Source organism: Carassius carassius, chromosome 36 (genome assembly GCF_963082965.1).
Source record: "Carassius carassius chromosome 36, fCarCar2.1, whole genome shotgun sequence".
Taxonomy (NCBI): domain Eukaryota; kingdom Metazoa; phylum Chordata; class Actinopteri; order Cypriniformes; family Cyprinidae; genus Carassius; species Carassius carassius.
Window position 1 is genome coordinate 23,316,162 of NC_081790.1, and position 21,212 is coordinate 23,337,373.

Consider the following 21,212-nt stretch of genomic DNA (forward strand, 5'->3'; position numbering starts at 1 on the left):
ATTTTAAAAATAATCTGGATATTAGACCCATTTCCTATAAACTGCACTTACACAACATTCAATAGCAAAATATCTGCCTGTTCTATGTATGTGGGCTGTATAAACCATTTTCCAGAATGGACTATGTTAAAAAAAAAAAAAAAAAGCCTTAGATTACAGTCTCAATGACTAAACAATTGCACATCAAAAGTATATATTTTTTAATGATCAAAAAACAGTCTGGTTTTAAACATTTAACACTTTTACTTTCTTCCAGTTGAAGCTGGTTTTAACAGTCTGTGTGTGTACTGTAAATAAATTATAATACTAAAGTTAAAGTATTTGCAGAAGTAGTCCCACACTTTGCTGCTACAGCATTCACCTTTTTCAGCCATCTGTAGGCAGAAAGAGAGACGGAGAAAGAATAAGCATGTGTATTAATAATATCACCATGTATCATTACTCATGTCATCATTAGAATTATAATAATAATAAACTGGGATCTCCTACATAGGCAAAAATGAGAAATATATATATTTTTTTATTTGTCAAGTAATAGGTATTACCTACTTATATTTAACAATATTATTTCAACATTTTCCTGTTATGTCTGTAAAGCTGCTTTGAAACAATATGTAAAAAAAAAAAGCGCTTGTTCAGCTCACATTTATTTACATGTCCCCTCTGGTTTAATCATTTCTGACGCACCTACTGTAGTTACTGTAACTACACTATATTTGCTCTCACAGAACATCGTCTTGCCTACTATTACCGGAAGATTCGGAAATCAATTCGAAGTTGAATGGTTAACGTTAGTGTCATGAACACACCGCTGTCAATTTTGAGAAGAACCACCTTCAAACAAGTTAATAGCAAGCATTTAAGGGGCCTGCTAAAAAGGAAGCTATTAGCGTTAGAGTAACGTAACCAGCCTGAATTCACCAAATTGTTCTCTGGACCTGAGGGTAGCCTCTTCTTCCTTGCTTTTCTCTTAATTCTCATCAGCAGGACTAGCGCTATCGCTCGCTTCTTACAACGAGACAGATATATGTTGGCTGCTGACCGAAAGGAGGAGGAACAGACTATGAAATAGCTCCCGCTAAACGTTTTTAAAACTCTGCCTACGCCATAGCGCAGCGCAAATCGCGTTGTATCTGAAGGGCAACGCTGAACCCAGCGGCAAGCGCCGTGCATACCGCGTCCTGTGTGAAAGGCCCAATTACGCGGTCATTATGTGGGAAACACACCGCAATAGAATAAGAATAAGTTAAACGCTAACGTTATAGTTTGACCTCCTATTAACGTTCGCGCTCTTCCACTGATATACATGGTATTAGCTTTGCGGCTAATCTAATATAGCAATGCATTAGCGGCTGTAAGTGATGTTACAGAATATTTAGAAGTGATAATGATAGGACCGTTAGCTAGAACTACCACACAGTTTTTATATACAGGGTATGAACTAAATCTACAATCATTTCACATGACGAACGACAGACTCACCGTCAAAACAGTAAGTTACATCTCCGTGGCTTGGCTAATCGCTTTCTTCTGTAGTGGACTTCTGGCGCTGTTGTTAACTCTGGAGCTGCAGAGCTCCCTCTGGTGGGCACACTATGCAACACTCATAACATGAGTGAAGCATGAGACTCTGTTTCTCATGTTTCATCGATGCCGATTTAAATGCAATTAGCTTATATCGGCCGATAATATCGGCCGGCCGATATATCGGTCGGGCTCTAGTACAATGCCTGGGCTTGCACAATACATTTCGATTATGTAAGATAATGAGGATTCACAGCTGGGCTCATCTAGTGTCTCTAATTTGGGAAAGTCTTTGTGTTTTAAAACTCTTGTCAGATTGCAGTCACAAGCTTCTCCTGTACATTTGTAATCACTGGATCTTCCACCCTCCCATCCCATCCCATTAGCATTGAATCGGTTCCACAAATCCCCTCATAGCCTAGCAACAATGCAAACACCTGGCTGCAGCTTTCACAAGAGTCCTCTCCATTCCCAGCGAGTGTGTCCCGCGCACAGCATCGCTTCCTGACCTTTCCCCGTGCAGTCTGTTGACAAGCGCATCAGGCCTTGCACCTGGGCCAGTCATTCTAATCAGGGAGCCCGAGCTGTCCTGATGACGTTAGCTTGGACTGGCGTGGGCCAGTGGGACATTCTCATGGCATTGGCGTGTTTCTTTTCCTGAATTCAATCCAGGGAAGTATTAGATACAGCTTGGACATAGATAAACAACAAGGACCACATCTTAAGCCAACTCGTGTTAGACTGGAATATGTCAATGTGAAATTGAAAGTATTTTGAGCATTTTATCACTGATAACCATGTGTTTGTTGCCCTTTAGCAAATGTGTCTTGCGTTCTTGGCAGAGTTTGTCATTTACACAAACACTTTGCATGGCTGCAATTTAATATAATAGACATTTTGCATAAAATCAGGTTTATTTACTCCATCAGCCTCTTAAAGAGCCCTCATGATGGTATGCGAAGTTTAATACAGTATGTAATATAAAAAAGTAACAATCACAAATGGCATTACTGTGCTTTGAGGAGCCGTATGTATTTTATATATACCATATAAAAACATAATGCACTGTACCTCATTATACTATAGTTATCAAATCTACACATTGTATGTTTTTTGAAAGAAGAATAGATAGATAGATAGATAGATAGATAGATAGATAGATAGATAGATAGATGAAAAAGGGAGAGATGTCATTACCATCACACAATATCAAACATCCATACTATCACACATACCAGAATCCAATTGATAAATCTGATAAATGTTTTAACATTAATGAAACCGTTTAAAGAAGTCTTATTTTTCAAGCTTTCAAAAGTGCCTTAATTAAACAATCACCTGTATATTACTTACATTATAGGATGATATAAATGTATTCATATCCCATTCTGTCTTCGAAAGCCCACCTGTGTTAAGATAGTAATCTAATAGCATTTTAAAGCCTGTATGCAGTTCCTGCCTCTAATTTGATCTTTGCTCGATTCCTTTGCAGGAGGGGGTGGGAACAGAAAAGGCAAGAGCAAGAAATGGAAACAGATGCTTCAGTTCCCTCACATAAGCCTGTGCGAGGAGTTACGTCAGACTATAGGTACTCATCTTATGCTTACATCACACGTGTCATATGAGCTGATAAATGTCACTCATTTACATTTATGCATTTAGCAGACGCTTTTATCCAAAGCAGCTTACAGTACATTCAGGCTAAAATGTGTGTTACCTGAGAATTAAACCCATGACTGTTTGTGCTGCTAACAAAATGCTCTACCACTGAGCCACAGGAACATATCATTGTCCTATGAGCAAATGTAGAAACACTGTTCATTTATTTAGAAAAAAAAGATTATTATTTCTTTAATTGTTAGATTCTTGGTCATTTTCATGGGATCCTAATATACTTATTTTTACAAGATATAAATAAAAATAAAAAGGGAGTTTTACATACAAATACAGTTATTTTACAGTAAACTTTAAAATGAAATGCTAATATTTACTTCTTTTCTATGAATTTTCTTAATTTTCGAACCTTAAAGGGGTCATATGATGCAATTTCTATTTTTCCTTTTCTTAAGTGTGTCATGTAGCTATTTGTGCATGTATAAGATCTGCAGAGTTACAAAGTCTCCCACAAAATAATTATTTTTTAGACCGGCTAAAACGCCTCATTCAAAAACGCCCCCACATGTCTATGTCACGATGTGGAAATATTTGCGTAATGCCCAAATGTTCATGCGAAGAAAGGTGTGGTTTCAGGAAGCGTAGTAGTGTTGATGCAGCCATGTTAGGGAGACCCTGTGTGTTTCTGTGCGAAAGCAAAAGCACTTTATTTTGCCTTCCGAAAGTAGATGCAATGAGAAATCGTTGGTTAACAGAACAGCACAACCCAGATGTTTGAATTTGTGCACCGCATTTTATGGAAGACATTTTTGTGTACCTAGGAGAGTAGCCTACAAGGCTGGCTTTGCAAAGGCTATTTCTAAAATAAATGCTTCAATTCCGACTTTGCTATAACAATCTGGCTCTTATTCTGAATCAGCTGCTGCAAGTTTGTTTTTTTAAATAGTTTAAGTATTTTCTTTTGACTGTGTCACGTGACTCTGTTCCCCTTTAAGACTTGAACTGATTTTAAAACTAAGGACATTATTTTAATGTTTTTACTCAGTTTACTCATTACTCAGTATGTTTTAATTCAGTTTTGTTCTATAATGTTGTAATCGTTTTTTTTCTGCACACACACACATACACTGCACATGAACGATCTTTTCAAACAGAAGCTTGTAACACACATGATATCTGCCACAGCATATAAGGACTAATAAAAATGACAAATTATATATAATTTTATTTCAAATAAATGGAAAATTAAAAGTGAGTTTAATCCAAGCAGCTCAAGATCTTAGAATAGTTCTGCATCCTTCTGAAGGCACTCCGTCTGTGTTCGCGGTGTTGCCATTTAAACATGTTAAATACAAAAACAAAACGTTTGGTGTACTGTCTCTGGAAAAATCAACAGTGATTGATCAGCCTTTATTTATGTACAGTATTGTAGACGTTATTACCTAGGCGAAGCAAAATTTGCTGAAATATATGCTACAGTAAGAGCACCTTTCGTTATGTCGAGATAACGAGAAAAATAAGTCGTTATAATGAGAAAACAAAAAGGAAAAAAAATTATAATGCATGGCCGCTTAGAACTTCCGTATCGATGGACTGGAGTGCGTCACAAAAATTTTACTCTGCATATAGGCTACGTGCCTCACAGACATGAGAAATATATATAGAGAGAGAGAGAGAGAGAGAGCGCGCTTGAATGTCTACTTTAAATCAAAAACAAAAGCTCTCTCTCTATTCTATGTAATCTATATGAAAGGTGCATTTCTCTATAAAGGCACATCCGCTGTACTGTAGAGATGGCAAATCAGCATCATCAGCTTCATCTTTGCAGCATACTGTATACTAACTCAGAAAATGCTACATTATTAATAAATAATTAAAATATACTCTTGCTATTTATTTCCCTACGCATTCATAGTCATTACATTTGCCAGTGCTTAGGGGAAGGCTTTATGCTTGTGCTTGAACACAGAATAGTCTCTATATTAAAGGCTTATTTTATATTATATATTTTTTCTTGTACAAAAAGTATTCTTGTTGCTTCATAATGTTACGGTTGAACCACTGATGACAGATGAACTATTCTAACAATGCATTTCAAATTTTTCTAGACCTAAGACAATGTAATTTACTTGGCAGTCCATGGGACAGTCACAAGCCTCCCGGTTTTCATCCAAAATATCATAAATTGTGTTCCGAGACAAACCAAGCTTTTATGTGTTTAGAATGACATGGGGATAAGTGATTAATGACAAAAAAACATTTTTGGGTGGAGTATCCTTTTAAGGAAGTTAAAAACTGTAAAAAACCACAATAGTTTATTAGACACCTTTTAATGGTGTCATATAAAACTATCTGAAATTTAGATTGCTGAGCAATATGCTACTATGCAAATGAAAAGTCAGTCCTAAAATTATATTTTTTTCTTGGAGAACGATAAAGGGACCAAAAATAAATAAATCTATAAACTTCAAGCTTCTCTACATTCCTAAGCGACTTTGTCTTGGGCAACCACCCAGAATTCCTTAGCAACTACTAAATCTATACCTTAGCATGTTAAAAAACACTGTGATCACCTTAGCAAGCAGATAGTATTAGCCTGGCATCACACTAGTTATAATTTAATCATTTTTATTTGATGAGGTCTTACATTTTGGCAAGGAAAAGCTAAAATTTTGGTTAGACTTTACCATCTGACAATTGGCTCTTTTATTTAGCCTTATTTAGCCATATTGCACTTTGCAATTTCTTCCATTCACATTATTACAAGTGAACCATCTAGTATTATTAGTATTTGGCACCACAAAGGGTAGTTTCATTGTTACAATGATAATTCACTTGTGTAAATGAATGTTCATGTGCATGTATTTTTGAAAGTACCTTGATATTTGTGATATTTGGGATGGGGTGTTTTTTTTTTTTTTCATTCAGTATTGTCACACATGCAGAGAATAGCATGCACATGGTTCCCACACATCTTCTTTTGTGTATCTTGCTACTTCTTAGGGTAATACGTTAGTCCAGCTGTTTTTCAATCACTGAAAATGTTATGCATACTTTTGCAATATTGCCCATAATTCTGAAGTTATAATAAATGTAAACTGAGATGTTGAGAATGTAGGTTGGCCACAGAGTTTCATGCCTTCGTCAGCAACAAAGTACATGGGGAAAATGTGCGACTGTTGTAGAGGAGAGGAAACTGTGGCTGGGCCAGAAAGAGGAAGTTAACTCATTTTTTTTTATGTCAGTCACTTAACCGTTCTCAAGAAAAAAAACTGTGAATTGTATTAAAAGTTATTGTCTTTGATTTCACACCGGTAAATTAAAACTAGATACATTTTGCAGATACATTGTGAATTAAGATGTTTAGATTAAAGATTTTTATTTACAATAGGCCTGTGTGTGCCTTGTGATCAACTTTTGCTGAATCAGTTTCCTTTAGAAATCACATAGATGTTCTTACCAAATGTACTGTTGCAATCTGCATCTGCATACTCTCCGCACTTCTGCACCTTCCATCTCTGTCAGTTCTCTGTCATTCAAATAGATGTGACATTCTATGATTGTTAGGGTCATGATATTGGTGTCCTGTCATGGTAGGTTTGTTTTTGACAGCTTAGCTTGTGGTGGTAATGTCAGTGATCAAAAAATGTTGTTGGAATGGTTGTGGAAGAAACTTGAGGTGTTACACAACCACTCTTAACTTCCTAACATTGCTGGTGTGATCTTGGGCATGTGCAATGCCAGGGAAATGTGGTATTTCCCTCTATTCTCAAAATAAAACTTCTCATATCTAAATACAAATGCGTAGATAGATGTAGCAACTAGATGTTCACATTTGCTTTAGAAAATGTAAATATTACTTGGTTGTGCAAAATTGTATGACGGTTCTAGGACGTTGTGTGTAGTTTGCATTATTATTCATGGTTGCAACAAACAGTGTGAGATCACATACCTTTAATATTTACTACTATTTAGGGTTAGAAAATGGTTCACACCCTAAGCCCATGTGTAAGCAAAGCTGCAATAATAGTGAGAATTTTGTACAGTGGGCGTACAAAAAAAGTCCCTATTAGTTTAAATTCAATCATATAATTTCCTCTAAATTTGGAGCCTAATTCATCCTAATGTCACCAGATTCTGCAGCTGAGTTGTGGTTTAGATGGGAATCAGTTGTGAGCCGCCGAGGAGTCTACTCTGGGAAAGCATTGATTCTTGATGTTGAAGAAAGCTTCCTCTGTTTTCCATTATTAAGTTGTATAAGCATAATACCTGACTTAACCAGAGTTCATTGGTGAAACTGGTTCAAAAGGAAACAGTCCTAAGAATATTAACCAACTTCACTTGGGCAGGAAGTGAAATACTTGGTGTGTGTGTTTGCACTGTGCCCATCGCACATCTCAGTGTTGTGCTCACTTACTTCCTGTTTCCTTTGTTATAATCACTGTCTCAAGCTAAGTTTTTTATTATTAGAATTATTACTGTGACCAATACCATTACACTTTTGTGAATAATCCAATTTCCCATGTAACTGTGGTGCCTCTTCAGTTTTATGAGAATCACACTGGCTTCGCCTTAGGCATCTGAAGCAGGAACTTGATTGCAAAACCACAAATGAAGGCCCAAACAATATAAACATTCAAAATGCTTAAAAGGATGCTTAAAAGAGCTAAAGAAATAAAGGTCCCCTTTAGGCATCCCTGATTATTTTAAACCTTTCACGCCTGGGGTGTTCCCATCCCATTTAATGTGCCCATTCACTAAAACCTCTCTTCATCATTTTACACTGTGAAGGCGTCATGTCTTGCCACATTGCTTCTAGACAGGCTAAAGATCAGTGTGTTCAAGTTTTCTTCACTTTGTCAACAGTTTTACAGTATATCAAATGTTACTTATGAACAAGTCTGTGCCTAAATATCTGTTTTTTTTTACCGTTTTTATGTTTGATAATATGCCTAACAGTAAATTGCGACAAACTAGGCTACATGTTGTACATTCATATCCCAATAGTCAGAAGATTCATAAAGATTTTCACATTCTTCATGTTCTGTGAGGTGCTTAGTTCACAGCAGTGAAAGAAATTAACATTTTCTATTACAGGTGCAGTAAGTGATTTCTGAGAAACACTGTTGATATTTGAAATCACTAAAATAAACACTCCACAACCCAAAAGGATCTTGATTGCTCCACCCCCAAAGTTAATGAACATCTATGCAACACAACAAATATGTAATTTGATCACTTGTTTTAAATGTGACCACTTCAAAGATATTTATTGTCATAATGAACTTGATTTTAACTATGTTACTTAATTCCTGAAACAAATTTTTTCTACCTCTCCATAATAAACTGCAAATTGGTATTCAGGTCTTGGTTTATTCAATGCTTATTTTCATGATCCAGTCCTCAAGGATAAAAACAAGTCCTGCTGTACTTCTTTTTCGTGTTTCACATGGAAATATATCATTACGGTATTCAAATTTTTGACTAATTGTTGAAATCCTCTGAGATGTTTTAAAGTGCCCCATTATGCCATTTTTACGTTTCCTATTATTGTTTTGGGAGTTTACTACAATAGGATTATATGCATACTAGGTCAAAAAATGCTTTCGTTTTCTCAAAATAGATTCATTTAATATCACCTCATTTTCCAGTGATTCTCAAACGATTCGTTCGAAGCAGTTTAAAGATTCAGTCTCTCTAAACCCCTCCTCTCTGTGGGCCTGATCTGCTCTGATTGGTCAAATGGCCTAGTCTGTTGTGATTTGTCTTCGGCGTATAGCGGTGTTGGAAACAATATGCCTATTTCAATAGTTATGTATTTTGAACACTCTGTAGAAAATATAAACATCTGCTATTTATCATACTTACAGGTTGTAGTTCAGTGGAGCTGGTCCAAATAAACAGGATACTGATCCATCTTTCAACAGCGAGCATTTTGTAAATCCCGCATTGAACTCCCCAAGATTAGACAAGCAGTTGTCAGTAGAATGACGTGTTTATGGGCTGGGTCAAGTTGTTCGCAGCTGGCCAACATATAGCATAGGCGTGTATTATGTAAATGTGTTAACCCATGACGTGTAGCTGTATGTGAGGATCACACATACTCTATGTGTGGTACTGAAGCAGCACGGACTGTGCTTTCACACAGGTCCTGATCCATGGCTGTTTACCACAAACACAACATTTATCCATTATTTTGATTTTAAATACAAACATTTTTACTCAAAATGCTTTTTCAACATTGTGATTCTTTTTTTACAGCACAGTAATACAATCTTTTCATCAAATGCTTTTGCATTTACTTTTAGATTTATATATTAAGTTGCTAAAGCAAAAAATTTAAACTAATTTTCTTACGTTATCACAAACATTCTAAATGTAAACTTACCATTGACAGAAACAGTCCGCTCTACTGCCTTTTCTTTTGCATTTAAATCTTTATTACTAACAATCCTGCAGTTCATAAAGAACTTTAAAATGATTGACTTGTTTATCTAAAAGTGTTCTTTTCCTTTAAACCTAGACAAAAAAACATAGCCTGTGTTGGCTGTGAAACACAGTAGACGTTAATTATATGCTTTTATGATGTAATTACTACATTTTTGTGTCAATGCATGTTCATATTTGCAGCAAACAATGCGCTCCACATACGCACTGCAAACGGAGTAATGTGAACCTGGCATTGTTATGCGTGTGTGCGCTGTAAGTGTGCATCAGCGCACACGGTCTTCAGGAAAGCATGCGAGCGTTGAATGGTTTAAACACTGGCAAGAATTAAAAAGAAAAAATGCAATTTATAAACTTTAGTGACTACGCAAGTCGTGCAACACTGCCTCGATAGTGCAAGTGACAATTCCTGTGTCACCTGTGCAGCATCCAGCTCCCTTATAGTGTAGACACGATGTGATTTAAAGCCATTTGTTATTCAAATTTCTTTATCAATTATTTAATAAAGAAATATGAATTGTTCTTTCACCCGCACCGGACAGAGACTGAGATGGTGCCACTGCATTTCATGCCAAACCTCTCAACGGAAGGTATCAGCTTGAGATCGGTTTTATGTGATCAGCCCTTTTAGAGACCACCGATCATTCATCCCAAAGTGATTATCGGCCAATTGTGATTGGTAGCAGAGAGATAAAAAGATTCAGAGTACAATTTTTAATCTGTTTCACATGGAGATATATCTCTATGGAAGTTAAAACTGTTTGACTTATTATCGAAATCCTCTGAATTGTTTCAAATAACAATCACAACAAAATATAAACCTGATTGAGCAGTGCAGATAGATACAAGGATACAGAGTATCATTTTTCATGTTTATGCAAGACAGTGTTTCCAAGCTTGTTCAGTCTTGTCTAATTGTTGTGCTTAAAATTCATTGGTATTCTCTTAAAAAAGGTCATTCCGGAAAGCCTTGGGAATTTTTTGCCAAGTTGAGTGTAAAATTGTGACGACAGACCCAAAGGAAATTGAGAAAACATGTCTGCATTGACTTTTGTCAAAGGTCATGTTTCAGTTGTTTATATGAGAAAGTGTCTATTTTATTGTCATTGATTCCTACAGTAAGCTTAGAGATGTCTACATGGTGCTTTAGACCATACCACAGCAGATTTTCAGATCCTTTTCTCTGTTTTAAAGCACAGTCACTAGGGTTGGCACCTCAGGAATCTCTATGTTTAAATGTTTTTGTGTTTAAATGCAAGGAACCAAAAGTCAACCTCCATGGCAAATGACAACATGCCCAGAAGCACACTCTAATCCACCCAGACATCTTAGGTTTCACTTTGTCTACACACAGTCAGGAAGGCTGACTGATTTTCACTTCTGACAAAAACAAACCGGCTTAACACGCACCCATGCCAAGACACATATTCCAAACAGTCATTATGAGGCCCATGGTTTCCATGTCAGGCTCCAGTGGGCTTTTGTCTGTATGGCTTTTGTGAGACACCACTGCAACTGTTAATGAGCCTTCAATTCAGGTTTATGACATTGACTGTATATTTCCCTGGCTGTATATTTGACTTTATCACAGAATTGCTCCCACTATCTAAACAATTACACATGAAAATCTAATATCCCCCAGTACTTTTGGAGTTTTTAGCATGCTGACCTTGTTGTAGTTATGTCTAATATAGATTTATATTTTTATATATATATATATATATATATATTCCAGTTATTGTTGTTATTTTTGACCTATGTAACCTTGTATTCTAATAAGGTTATCATGACAACAACAAATATAGGCTGTTTCTCAATATGCGTTCTTTACCGTCCTTGTGTTCTCGCTATACGTCATCATTAACCGTCAAAGTTCAATTCCAATTCTCAAGAATGCAAGTACAAAATATGCATGGAAGTGCCCGGATGAGTTCTTGATCTCGAGGATGCATCGAGTGCAGACTTGACAGAATCCAGCCATTAGAAATTACAAGACGCTGCGGGTGACCGGTGTACGGAAACCTGTAAGCTTTAAACTCGCTCTCGCAAATGCTTGACGGCTCTTGAAAGTAAACCTTTATCTTTTTGTTTTACTTCATTTTAATAAAGTTATAAGACCCAGAGATAGTCTACACTATTTTTATTGTCATATTAAAATTAATGTTAACGTAGTCATAGTTAAACATATAACGCTGTAAAATAAAACCATATACAATTGTATGTAATGTAACTATATTTATAATAGTTTGAAATGTTTTAATAGGTTATGACATTTGTTTGTTATGTTATATTTATGGTTCATTGGCCGCTGCTTATGCTGTGATTTATGTGGTCAGTTAAGCAAGAACGTAGCACATCTCAATACTCATAAGGGTGTGTTCTGTGTTCTCATATCCTTTCCGAGATCGTTCTTCCAAGGAAGATTGGACCGGTCTCCACGAGAACACAAGCCTGTTCTTTGCGTTCTTGGAATTGAGAAACAGCCATAGATAGCAGTAAAATTTAAAATAATTTCTCACTTTTCAAATTTGATACCACAGCAAAAACTACAAAAGGTATCTAGTATAAAATTCAAACTTTATTAAAGTTAAGTCAGCAATCAGAAAACAAAAAGAACAAACAAACCAATTACAAACTATAGCACAAGTAAAAACAGTAGAACAGGGTTTTTTGTTTTAGTTTTTTTAAGTTTGGTGAACATAAATGACAAACATTTACACATACCTCTGCGAAAAAATTCCTGATAAGTTCCTCACCCAGTGTCATCCAAGGTGTTCATGTCTTTCTTCATTCCAAAAGATATTAAGGTTTTTGAGGAAAACATTCCAGGATTTTTCTCCATATAGTGGACCTCAATGGGACCCAAAAGGGTTGATGGTCCAAATTGTAGTTTCAATGCAGCTTCAAAGGGCTCTACATGAACCTTGCCAAAAAACAAGGGTCTTATCTAGCGAAACAATCAATCATTTCCTACAAAAATAGAAAAACAAATTTATGTACTTTGTAACCACAAATGCTCCTCTTGCACTAGCTGTGCAAAGTGCATGTGCAACTCCACGCATTATTTAATCATGTTGGAAAGGTCACACGTGGTTAGTTCTCTGTCTGTGTACTTCAGTTCAAAAAAGTAGGGTAGGGTGAAAAAGTCCATCTGATTTTCTCCTTCAACTTTAAAATCATCTGACATTGAACTTCCTTTGCATGTCCGCTTTGTCGGTGCTTCCGCCTACGTCATATCGGACCTTTCCAACGTGACTATGTAATGCGTGAGGCCGAGCTAGTGCAAGTTTCAACCATTTGTGATTGAAAAGTATATTCTTTATTTCTTTTTAGTGTTTTTTTTTTTTTTTTAAATGGCAGATTGTTTCCCTAAGTAAGGCCCTTATTCTTTGGCTGGGATTGTGTAGAGTCTTTGGAAGCTGCATTGAAAATGCAATTTGGGCCTTCAACCCATTGGCTCCCATTGAAGTTCACTATATGATAGAAAATCCAAAGAAAAATACACAATGCAGAGTGTTTTCATCAAAAACCTTAATTTCTTTTCGACTGAAGAAAGACATGAACATCTTGGATGACAAGTGGGTGAGTAAAATTATCAGGATTTTTTTTTATTCTGGATGTGAATTAATCCTTTAATGTCATTTTGTTCTACATTTACATAAAAGTTTTTGCTCTCTCTCTGGCTTGTAGAATGAAACAGGCTATTTTTGTTATTGTACTTTTAAGATTCTGTTTGCAAGTGACCTCTATTTTCATTGGCTAACCTTTTGTAAATGTGAATGACCCTGTCAAGTTGCATATAGAATAAGTGTGAATGTAGTTTATGTTAATAATCAATAGTTTACCCAAAAATGACAATTCTGGCATGATTTACTTAATCTCTAATCTGTTTTTAAAAACCAGTAATTTTAAAGAAATGCACAAAATGTCTTCAGTTTATATTATTTAGCACAGCAGTATGCAACTGCTGCATATTTAGCAACCATGTGTCAACCATGACACATTTACATGCATTGAGTAAAAATGTAGAGTTGCACTTGATTTAATCTGGAATTTATTGAATTGGAGAAGTCATTTTAGGCATAGCATTTTGGCAATTTTTGAATAACATGCAGTGATGAATTAATAATACATATATAATAATGATATGGTTAATGTAATAACACGTTAAATTAAAATTTTGATTCCATGTTGACTTTAAGGAGCTTCTCTCTTAACTGATTTGTCCATTTAATAACAGGTCACTAGACCCCTCTGAGAAGTAATAGTGTGACATGGCGAGACCCTCTTCCAAAGGCCAATCTCTCCATCTCTTCCGATGACTTTGTACACTCAAAGGAAGCCTTGTGACCATATGAATGAAACCATGTTGCTGCTCATTTAATCATTTACATAAAATGTGCATGGGGGTCAAACCTGATTTGTTTTTAAGGATTGTAAGTGGTGTTGTATAGTTAAAGACCACCCCGGAAGGGGGGAAGAGAGGAAGATAAAGCGGCCTCATTTCATGATCAATTATTGATACCATAATCACTCTGTTTACTAGCTACAACCGAGGCAGTTTGAAACTCATTAGAAAAGCTTCAATCAGGAAACCGTTGACATAAACCCCTGAACAAAATCATGCACTACATGTTCATTGTGAGATAAAATGCCCTTTTATGACCTCAAACTATATGACACAATTAAATACAGCGGCCCCACAAAAATAATTGGACACTTAAAAATGTAAAGTAACAATTAAAAATGCAACAGTGTAATGGAAAAAAAAATACAATATATATATATTGTTATATATTGATATACCTTCTCATTCAAAGAGTTTTCTTTATTTTCATGACCATGAAAATTGTAGATTCACACTGAAGGAATCAAAATTATGAATTAACACATGTGGAATTATATACATGACAAAAAAGTGTGAAACAACTGAAAATATGTCATATTCTAGGTTTTTCAGAGTAGCCACCTTTTGCTTTGATTACTGCTTTGCACACTCTTGGCATTCTCTTGATGAGCTTCAAGAGGTAGTCACCTGAAATGGTCTTCCAACAGTCTTGAAGGAGTTCCCCGAGAGATGCTTAGCACTTGTTGGCACTTTTGCCTTCTGTCTGCGGTCCAGCTCACCCCTAAACCATCTCGATTGGGTTCAGGTCCGGTGACTGTGGAGGCTAGGTCATCTGGCGCAGCACCCCATCACTCTCCTTCTTGGTCAAACAGCCCTTGATGCCTTCAGTGTGACTCTACAATTTTCATAGTCATGAAAATAAAGAAAACTCTTTGAATGAGAAGGTGTGTCCAAACTTTTGGTCTGTACTGTATATATATAGATATATATAGATGGAAAATAATAATAAAATAAAAAGAATAAAATATTTATTTAAAAAACGAAGTATTGTCATTTACTCACCCTGATATCATTCCGAAAATTCAGCCTATGTTCTATAACACAGTAAACTCTCATGTAGCTCTACAATCACATTTGTATTTGCTTACATTCAAATATGGCAGGTAATGCTACATTATGCTACTGTGCAATATTTTCAGTGATTAATGTCTAGAATTTAAGTTCAATATGGCCACATACATTTTTTTAATATAGCAAACAACTTGTTTTGTGGGGCTAATGCCCCAATTCACTTGCATTACAAGTTTTGCATTATAGATTGAAGTTTGAGAAGTTGAAAAAACTAATTTAGAACTTCACGAAAATTATTAAATGAGAATCTATTTTCTAAGCTAGCATTTGATAAGACTTTCGGAGATGCCAGCATCTTGTTATGGGAATCAGTATCAAAAACACAGTGTATTCATTTTCAACAGTAATGCTGAGAACAAATATTTCTCCGAAAAGATCCCATCTTCTCTAGTTAAAACAACCATATATTAACAGCAGTAAAGCTGATTGTTATCTGCAGTACAGTTTTGCGCTTTTTGCCAGCAGCAGTGTTATGAAGTAGCTGTAAGCTCTCCACGTATTTATGCAGCATTGCTATCAATACCAGCCTCCTACACACTGCCTCTATATCGCTGCAGGTCCACACACTCCCAATTGCCTCTGTGTAAATCCTACTGTCTCTTTGCATATACCTGAGGAGCAAATGCAAATCTCAGCCACTGGCCACTGCCTTCTCACTCTGTTCACTTCAATGCATTCTCTTTTAATAATCACACTCATTTCAACTAGTCTATCAGGTGTGTGGCTCACCGGCTACATTACTGCTAGGCTGAATTAATTGCACGTTAGGCTATACTATAATTGACAGAGCTTTATATCAGTCAGGAGTCAGGACAATTAATCCATCAACATTTTGCCATTTTGAGTTTATTCACTGGTAATCGTGTCTGTTTGGCTGAATTTTTGTTTTGTTTATTGAATACTTTGGATTTTAAGAAATTGGGAAAAAAACTCAAACTGATCATGTAAAATATGAATATTTCATTTCAGCAATTTGTGTAAATCTCAGTCACTCTGAACTTACATTACTAGATCAGTAGTTCTTAAGTGGTAGTCAATTTAAATTTTATATATATTTTTATTTTGTAAATTAAAAGGTTCTAATTAAATGAAAGTAAAATATTTTTTATTTATATATATTAAAATTAAATAAATATTTATGCAAATAATAAAACATTGGCACACTGAGCATATTCTCAATGCATACTGCTCAATTTTTTTTTTTCTCTCACTTCTCAATTATTTCTGCATATTGCCAAGCCTGTGTACTTTTATGAAATAAGATTTTTTTTTTTCAGTTCTTAATATTTATGGACATTTTTGTTTACTTAGTTTATGCTTAATAGTTTTGGTGTAAAACTCGAGTTGTATACTAATCTGTTTGTAAATAATGTGCATTTTCTTTGCATTTGGCTAAAAAGGAAAAGCTTTACCAATCCTGGGGTGTGCCTTTAATATTTTTAGGATGTTGTCGATGGTATTGGCCATTTTGTTGTGGTCAACTAATGGTTTTGTCTCTTCAGTTTCCTTTCCAAAGCGAAAAAAAGAAAGGAAAGTGCTATTGATTTTTATTGTATTCATCGAATGTCTCAAATGATATTTACTCATTTGTGTGTGCGTGTGTGTGTGCATGCTTAACTCCACCTTTTCAAAGCCCTTAGTCACTGTGTTTCTTGTTGCTGTATTTCCACAGAGAAAGACTACAACAGCCTTTGCGAGAGGCAGCCAATCGGACGCTTGCTATTCCGGCAGTTCTGCGACACCAGGCCAGAGTTGAGGCGCTGTGTCAAATTTTTGGATGCTGTGGTGAGAAGCAGACCACTAATTGTTCTTCACTTTAAAGGCAAAACATGTTTGTTTCTTCTCTTTATGAACAACCTGCCTTGGATACACTGAAACTAGCAAGTTGAGGCTAGTTCTAGAACAAATATTTCACTTTGTTACCCATAACATACTGTGAAGTCATTGTGGTGTTTAGGTGGGCTTATTTAGACTTATGAATGACTTTAAAACTTAGATTTATAAAGTTATTAATTGAATGGAACAGCTCTGGCTTCGGAAGTAGCTTTGAAATGCTGTTCACACCAAGGGTGATAACTAACTTTTAATAATATTTTTTATTCTATGAGAATAAGGAAGTCCACACTACAGATATAATGATAAGAACACAGAGGAACAACATTGTTGGAATCACTTTTTATTCAGCTGATGAATGATAAAAACATTAAGTCACTCAAAATCCACCTGACATGAAAGAGCTTGTTCATTTTAAGCATCAGATGCCATAACTGAAGCGAGCTTTTTGCAATAAACATAACGTTATCATTTGTAAGTGAATGCTAAAAAGATATCGTTGCAGATATCACGGTTCGGTTCTGACTTGTGTCAGGGTTCGGTACATTTTTGATGAGGGGGGGTCGGGGGGGTAATTGCTTACTTCGCAATGTTGGAAATATTTCTGTTTTAAACCATGAAGATGAGCAAATGCGCATCACATAAGCAAAAATTTTGCGCAGGAGCTATGCCTATAAACGTCTTAATCTCAGTAAAATCGGAACAAATATTCTCTCAGAGACGATGAGAGATGAATCTACTTCAACATATGCTTATAACGTTATATAGCTTACTGTTTTAATTTAGTCCCTTAATATTTCTCTTGTGGCCCGTACATAGTGGAAAAAAAAGAGAAGAAACATATTTTGATGTTAAACAGGTTGTTTTTGAAAGTCGGTTCTTGAAATAAGTTAAAAAGCTTTTTATTTCATTGATTTTTATTGATGACTGTAATGATAATATTTTGATTATAGGTAGGGCTGTGCAATATGGCCAAAAAAAACCTATCGCGATTTCTTTGATCAGTTTTGCGATTTCGATTTTAATCACGATTTTGACACACACAGACATGCTTTACAGTCATAAACGATTTCAGTATGAATTTGAAACATATTTCCAAAAGAAAATCAATTAGCTTTATCAAAAAGTTGTAACATGTCTCTAACACACATAAGTCAAATTAATCACCAAGTAAACGTGTGACAAAATGTCTAGACATATAGACATATTGCCATGCATTGGTCATAAAGCTCATTGTAGCGGTGCCTCAGGTGTTGAAATATATTAGTTGTGACAAGTTCACACGTACTCTGTCTGCAGTGCATATACAGTATGTCTATGCGGGGCAGAAGCAGCAGCCAGAGCGCATTAGTAGCGCGAAAGCACATTTAATATAATGCGCGAGTGCAAATCTCTCCGCTCGCATGCGGATTTCCTTTGCTCTTGCATAAAACCAAATGCTGCTCTCGCCCGGAGAGTGTGCGCACACTTCAAACGTGTCTCTCCTCTCTCTCAAAGTGTGTCCCGTGCACTCACAAATCTCTCTATGCTCATGCGCCAGATATAATTTTTTTTGCTCCTTTTTATTTCTAACCTTTTCTGTTCACATCTTTTACCGCGTGCAGTGTGAACGCTCTGATCCATTAACATGGGCTCAGAAAAACACCACAGACGGAGTGTGTGAACCTGGCGTTATGTAGGCCTATGCCCGGTCTGCTCTGATCTGCATTCTGATCGGTTGTGATAATATACTGCGGGAGGTTGGGGCCACGGAAATTCGTGCTATAAAGTGATTTAGAAATCGCGGACGCTCAAATTGTGATTTTATGACTATTTCGATTAATCGCACAGCCCTATAATTTATTGTATAATAGTGTTGGGCGATATTGTCATTTTTCAAATCATCATATCGTCAGCCTGCGAGATCGGCGATACACGATATTATTGTGCATGGGTGGAGCAAGAGAGAGAGAGACTCTTTGTTCTTGTCATAGCATAACTATTTGGTGTTTTAAACCACGCAGGTGCGCCAGAGAGACCCTATGGAATCACCAGTAATCGAAAAAAATATACTTTCAAACATACTGATAAACTAACGTTAACTATAAAAATACTGCATTTAAAACAGCTAGTTCATTTATAGTTGGACTCAACTGTCATATCGCGCGTCCTGTGACAAATCTGACAAAAAATGAAATACCTTATATCTGCATATGATGTATGTCTGTTTGTGGATGGAGACTTTGTAACGGCCAAAACTATGTATTTTGCATGCATCACATTACAGTGCGGTGCATGAAAATAATAAGGCGGCGGCAGAGCGAACTTATCATCCATAGTGGTTCTTAAAAAATATATATATATAAAAATAAAAAAAATTCCATAGTGGTTCTCACGTAGTCCTTCTGCGTCATCACCACAAAGTGAGCGATATAAGTTAAGTAATCAGTCTTTAAGAGAAGGGCTCCGTGAGAACCACTATGGATGATAAGTTCGCTCTGCTTATTATTTTGTCTTTATTTTTAACGCCAAGAAAGAGTTAATCTCTCCTGTAAGAGAAGAGCGCGTTGCCATGTACCAGCCATTAAATGTGTGGGACACCAACTCCTCATTTTCTATCTCTTTCATTTCATGGATTTAACGAGTTATCAGAGTCAAAGCGTTACAACTTCAGCGACAGGCTGTAACACTCTTTTGCTCGCGCGCGCGCTCTGTGTGTGTGTGTGTGTGTGTGTGTGTGTGTGTGTGTTTGAAATGTGGCGCTGAAGTTAAATAGTTGGGCAGTTTGATAGCCGAATTATAATCGGCCACCTAATAAAAAGAAACAATATTTATTATCATTATAATTTAATACATTAATAGGAGAATGAGCCTAATATCGTCTTGATTATCGACAGAGAAATCTGCTTATGTCGATATCTCTGACTATCGTCGATACACGATACTATCGTCTATCGGCACAACCCTATTGTATAATAGACCTGTTTTAAATTACCATTTTTTTACAACATGGTAATTGAGGAGTAAATAGCCTAATCTTTTGTTATCCTCACAGCGCAGTAGTTATGTGGTAATATTGCGGGGGTAAATAATTGTAATTTTACAATTAATGTAGTAAGATTAGTCCAACGTATAATTTGGTTTGTAATGCGTACCGAACCTAAAGCCTTGTACCGATTCAGTACAAATATGTGTATCGCTACACCCCTAATGCTTATTGTTCTTGATGTGAATGGGCCAAGCTAGTAAAATGTAAAAGTTGACCAGTGGAATTCATAACAAATATCAAAGAAAACAAAACATTTCAGTTTGTAAGGCACAAAAAAAATCCATACAAATGAAAAAATTTTAAGGTATAGTGCTGACCCAAATAATTTAATAATGTGTAAAATAAGCTATTTCATTTTATATGTATATCGGCATTATGTCACTCTAAAGGCTGATTTATTCTTCTGCGTTGGACCTACGCCATAGGCTTTAAACTGTAGGCATTGCATCAGTTTTCATTTATACTTCTACATCGTTGCCCACGTTGACGTACAGTACACATGCAAACCGCTAGTCTGCAGTGTCCACGGGCATGATAGTGTAACCCGCAATACCATGACAAAAGCAGAAGAAGAAGCGGCTCGTCAGAGAAGCATTATAGCCATGACGGCGGCAAATAAATATCAAATCAACAAATCATTATTTAAAACTACAAAAGGAGACAACAACGGAAAAGGAGAAGGCATTCTTTCAATCTCCACAAAGACTTGTACCACAGCAGATCAACATTGTTTGTCGCGGACAACTACTGATGTATAATGCTATGTAGTATAATAAATGATAAGACACTTGTTCTTAGCTTTGTTTTATTCTATATTAGAAGTTGTAACATTAAAATATATTTAAGTGCACATGAACACACATTTTTGGACAGGTGAACGTCAGGCTACGGCGTAAGGGAGTGCGTCTATGCATAGACTGTGGCGTAGGTTCGACACAGGAGTATAAATTGGGCTTTAATCAGTGGTTCTTAACCGGCAGTCCATTAAATAAAATTTTAAATCAAATTCAAATATCACAGAAAATCTAATGGTAACGCTTTCAAGGCATAAAATGCATGTACATCTTCAACAAGCTGTAAAATGCAGAATTTCTACCAGAATTGACCTAATAAAGAAAGTGAACTTTCCGTTAAGTTATATTAAAGTTATATTAAAGTCAGTTATATTAAAAATTTTCTTTGATATTTCAAGGTCTATCATTGCAGTCAACAGGTGTTGCATTTCTTCAGTCCAAAAGATGTGAAATAAAAACACTCTTCCATTTAAAAAAAAAAAAGTGTCTCAAA

At 35.9% G+C, this 21,212-nt stretch overlaps 1 protein-coding gene across 1 annotated transcript in view; it reads left to right on the top strand.

Annotated features, from left to right (window-relative positions):
• Window positions 1–21,212, top strand: part of grk6 (G protein-coupled receptor kinase 6) — a 41,172-nt gene that overhangs the window by 6,017 nt on the left and 13,943 nt on the right. The window contains exons 2-3 of the mRNA XM_059526688.1: window positions 3,017–3,112; window positions 16,737–16,849. Of these exons, the coding sequence (XP_059382671.1) occupies window positions 3,017–3,112; window positions 16,737–16,849 (209 nt within the window). The remainder of the gene's footprint in view (window positions 1–3,016; window positions 3,113–16,736; window positions 16,850–21,212) is intronic.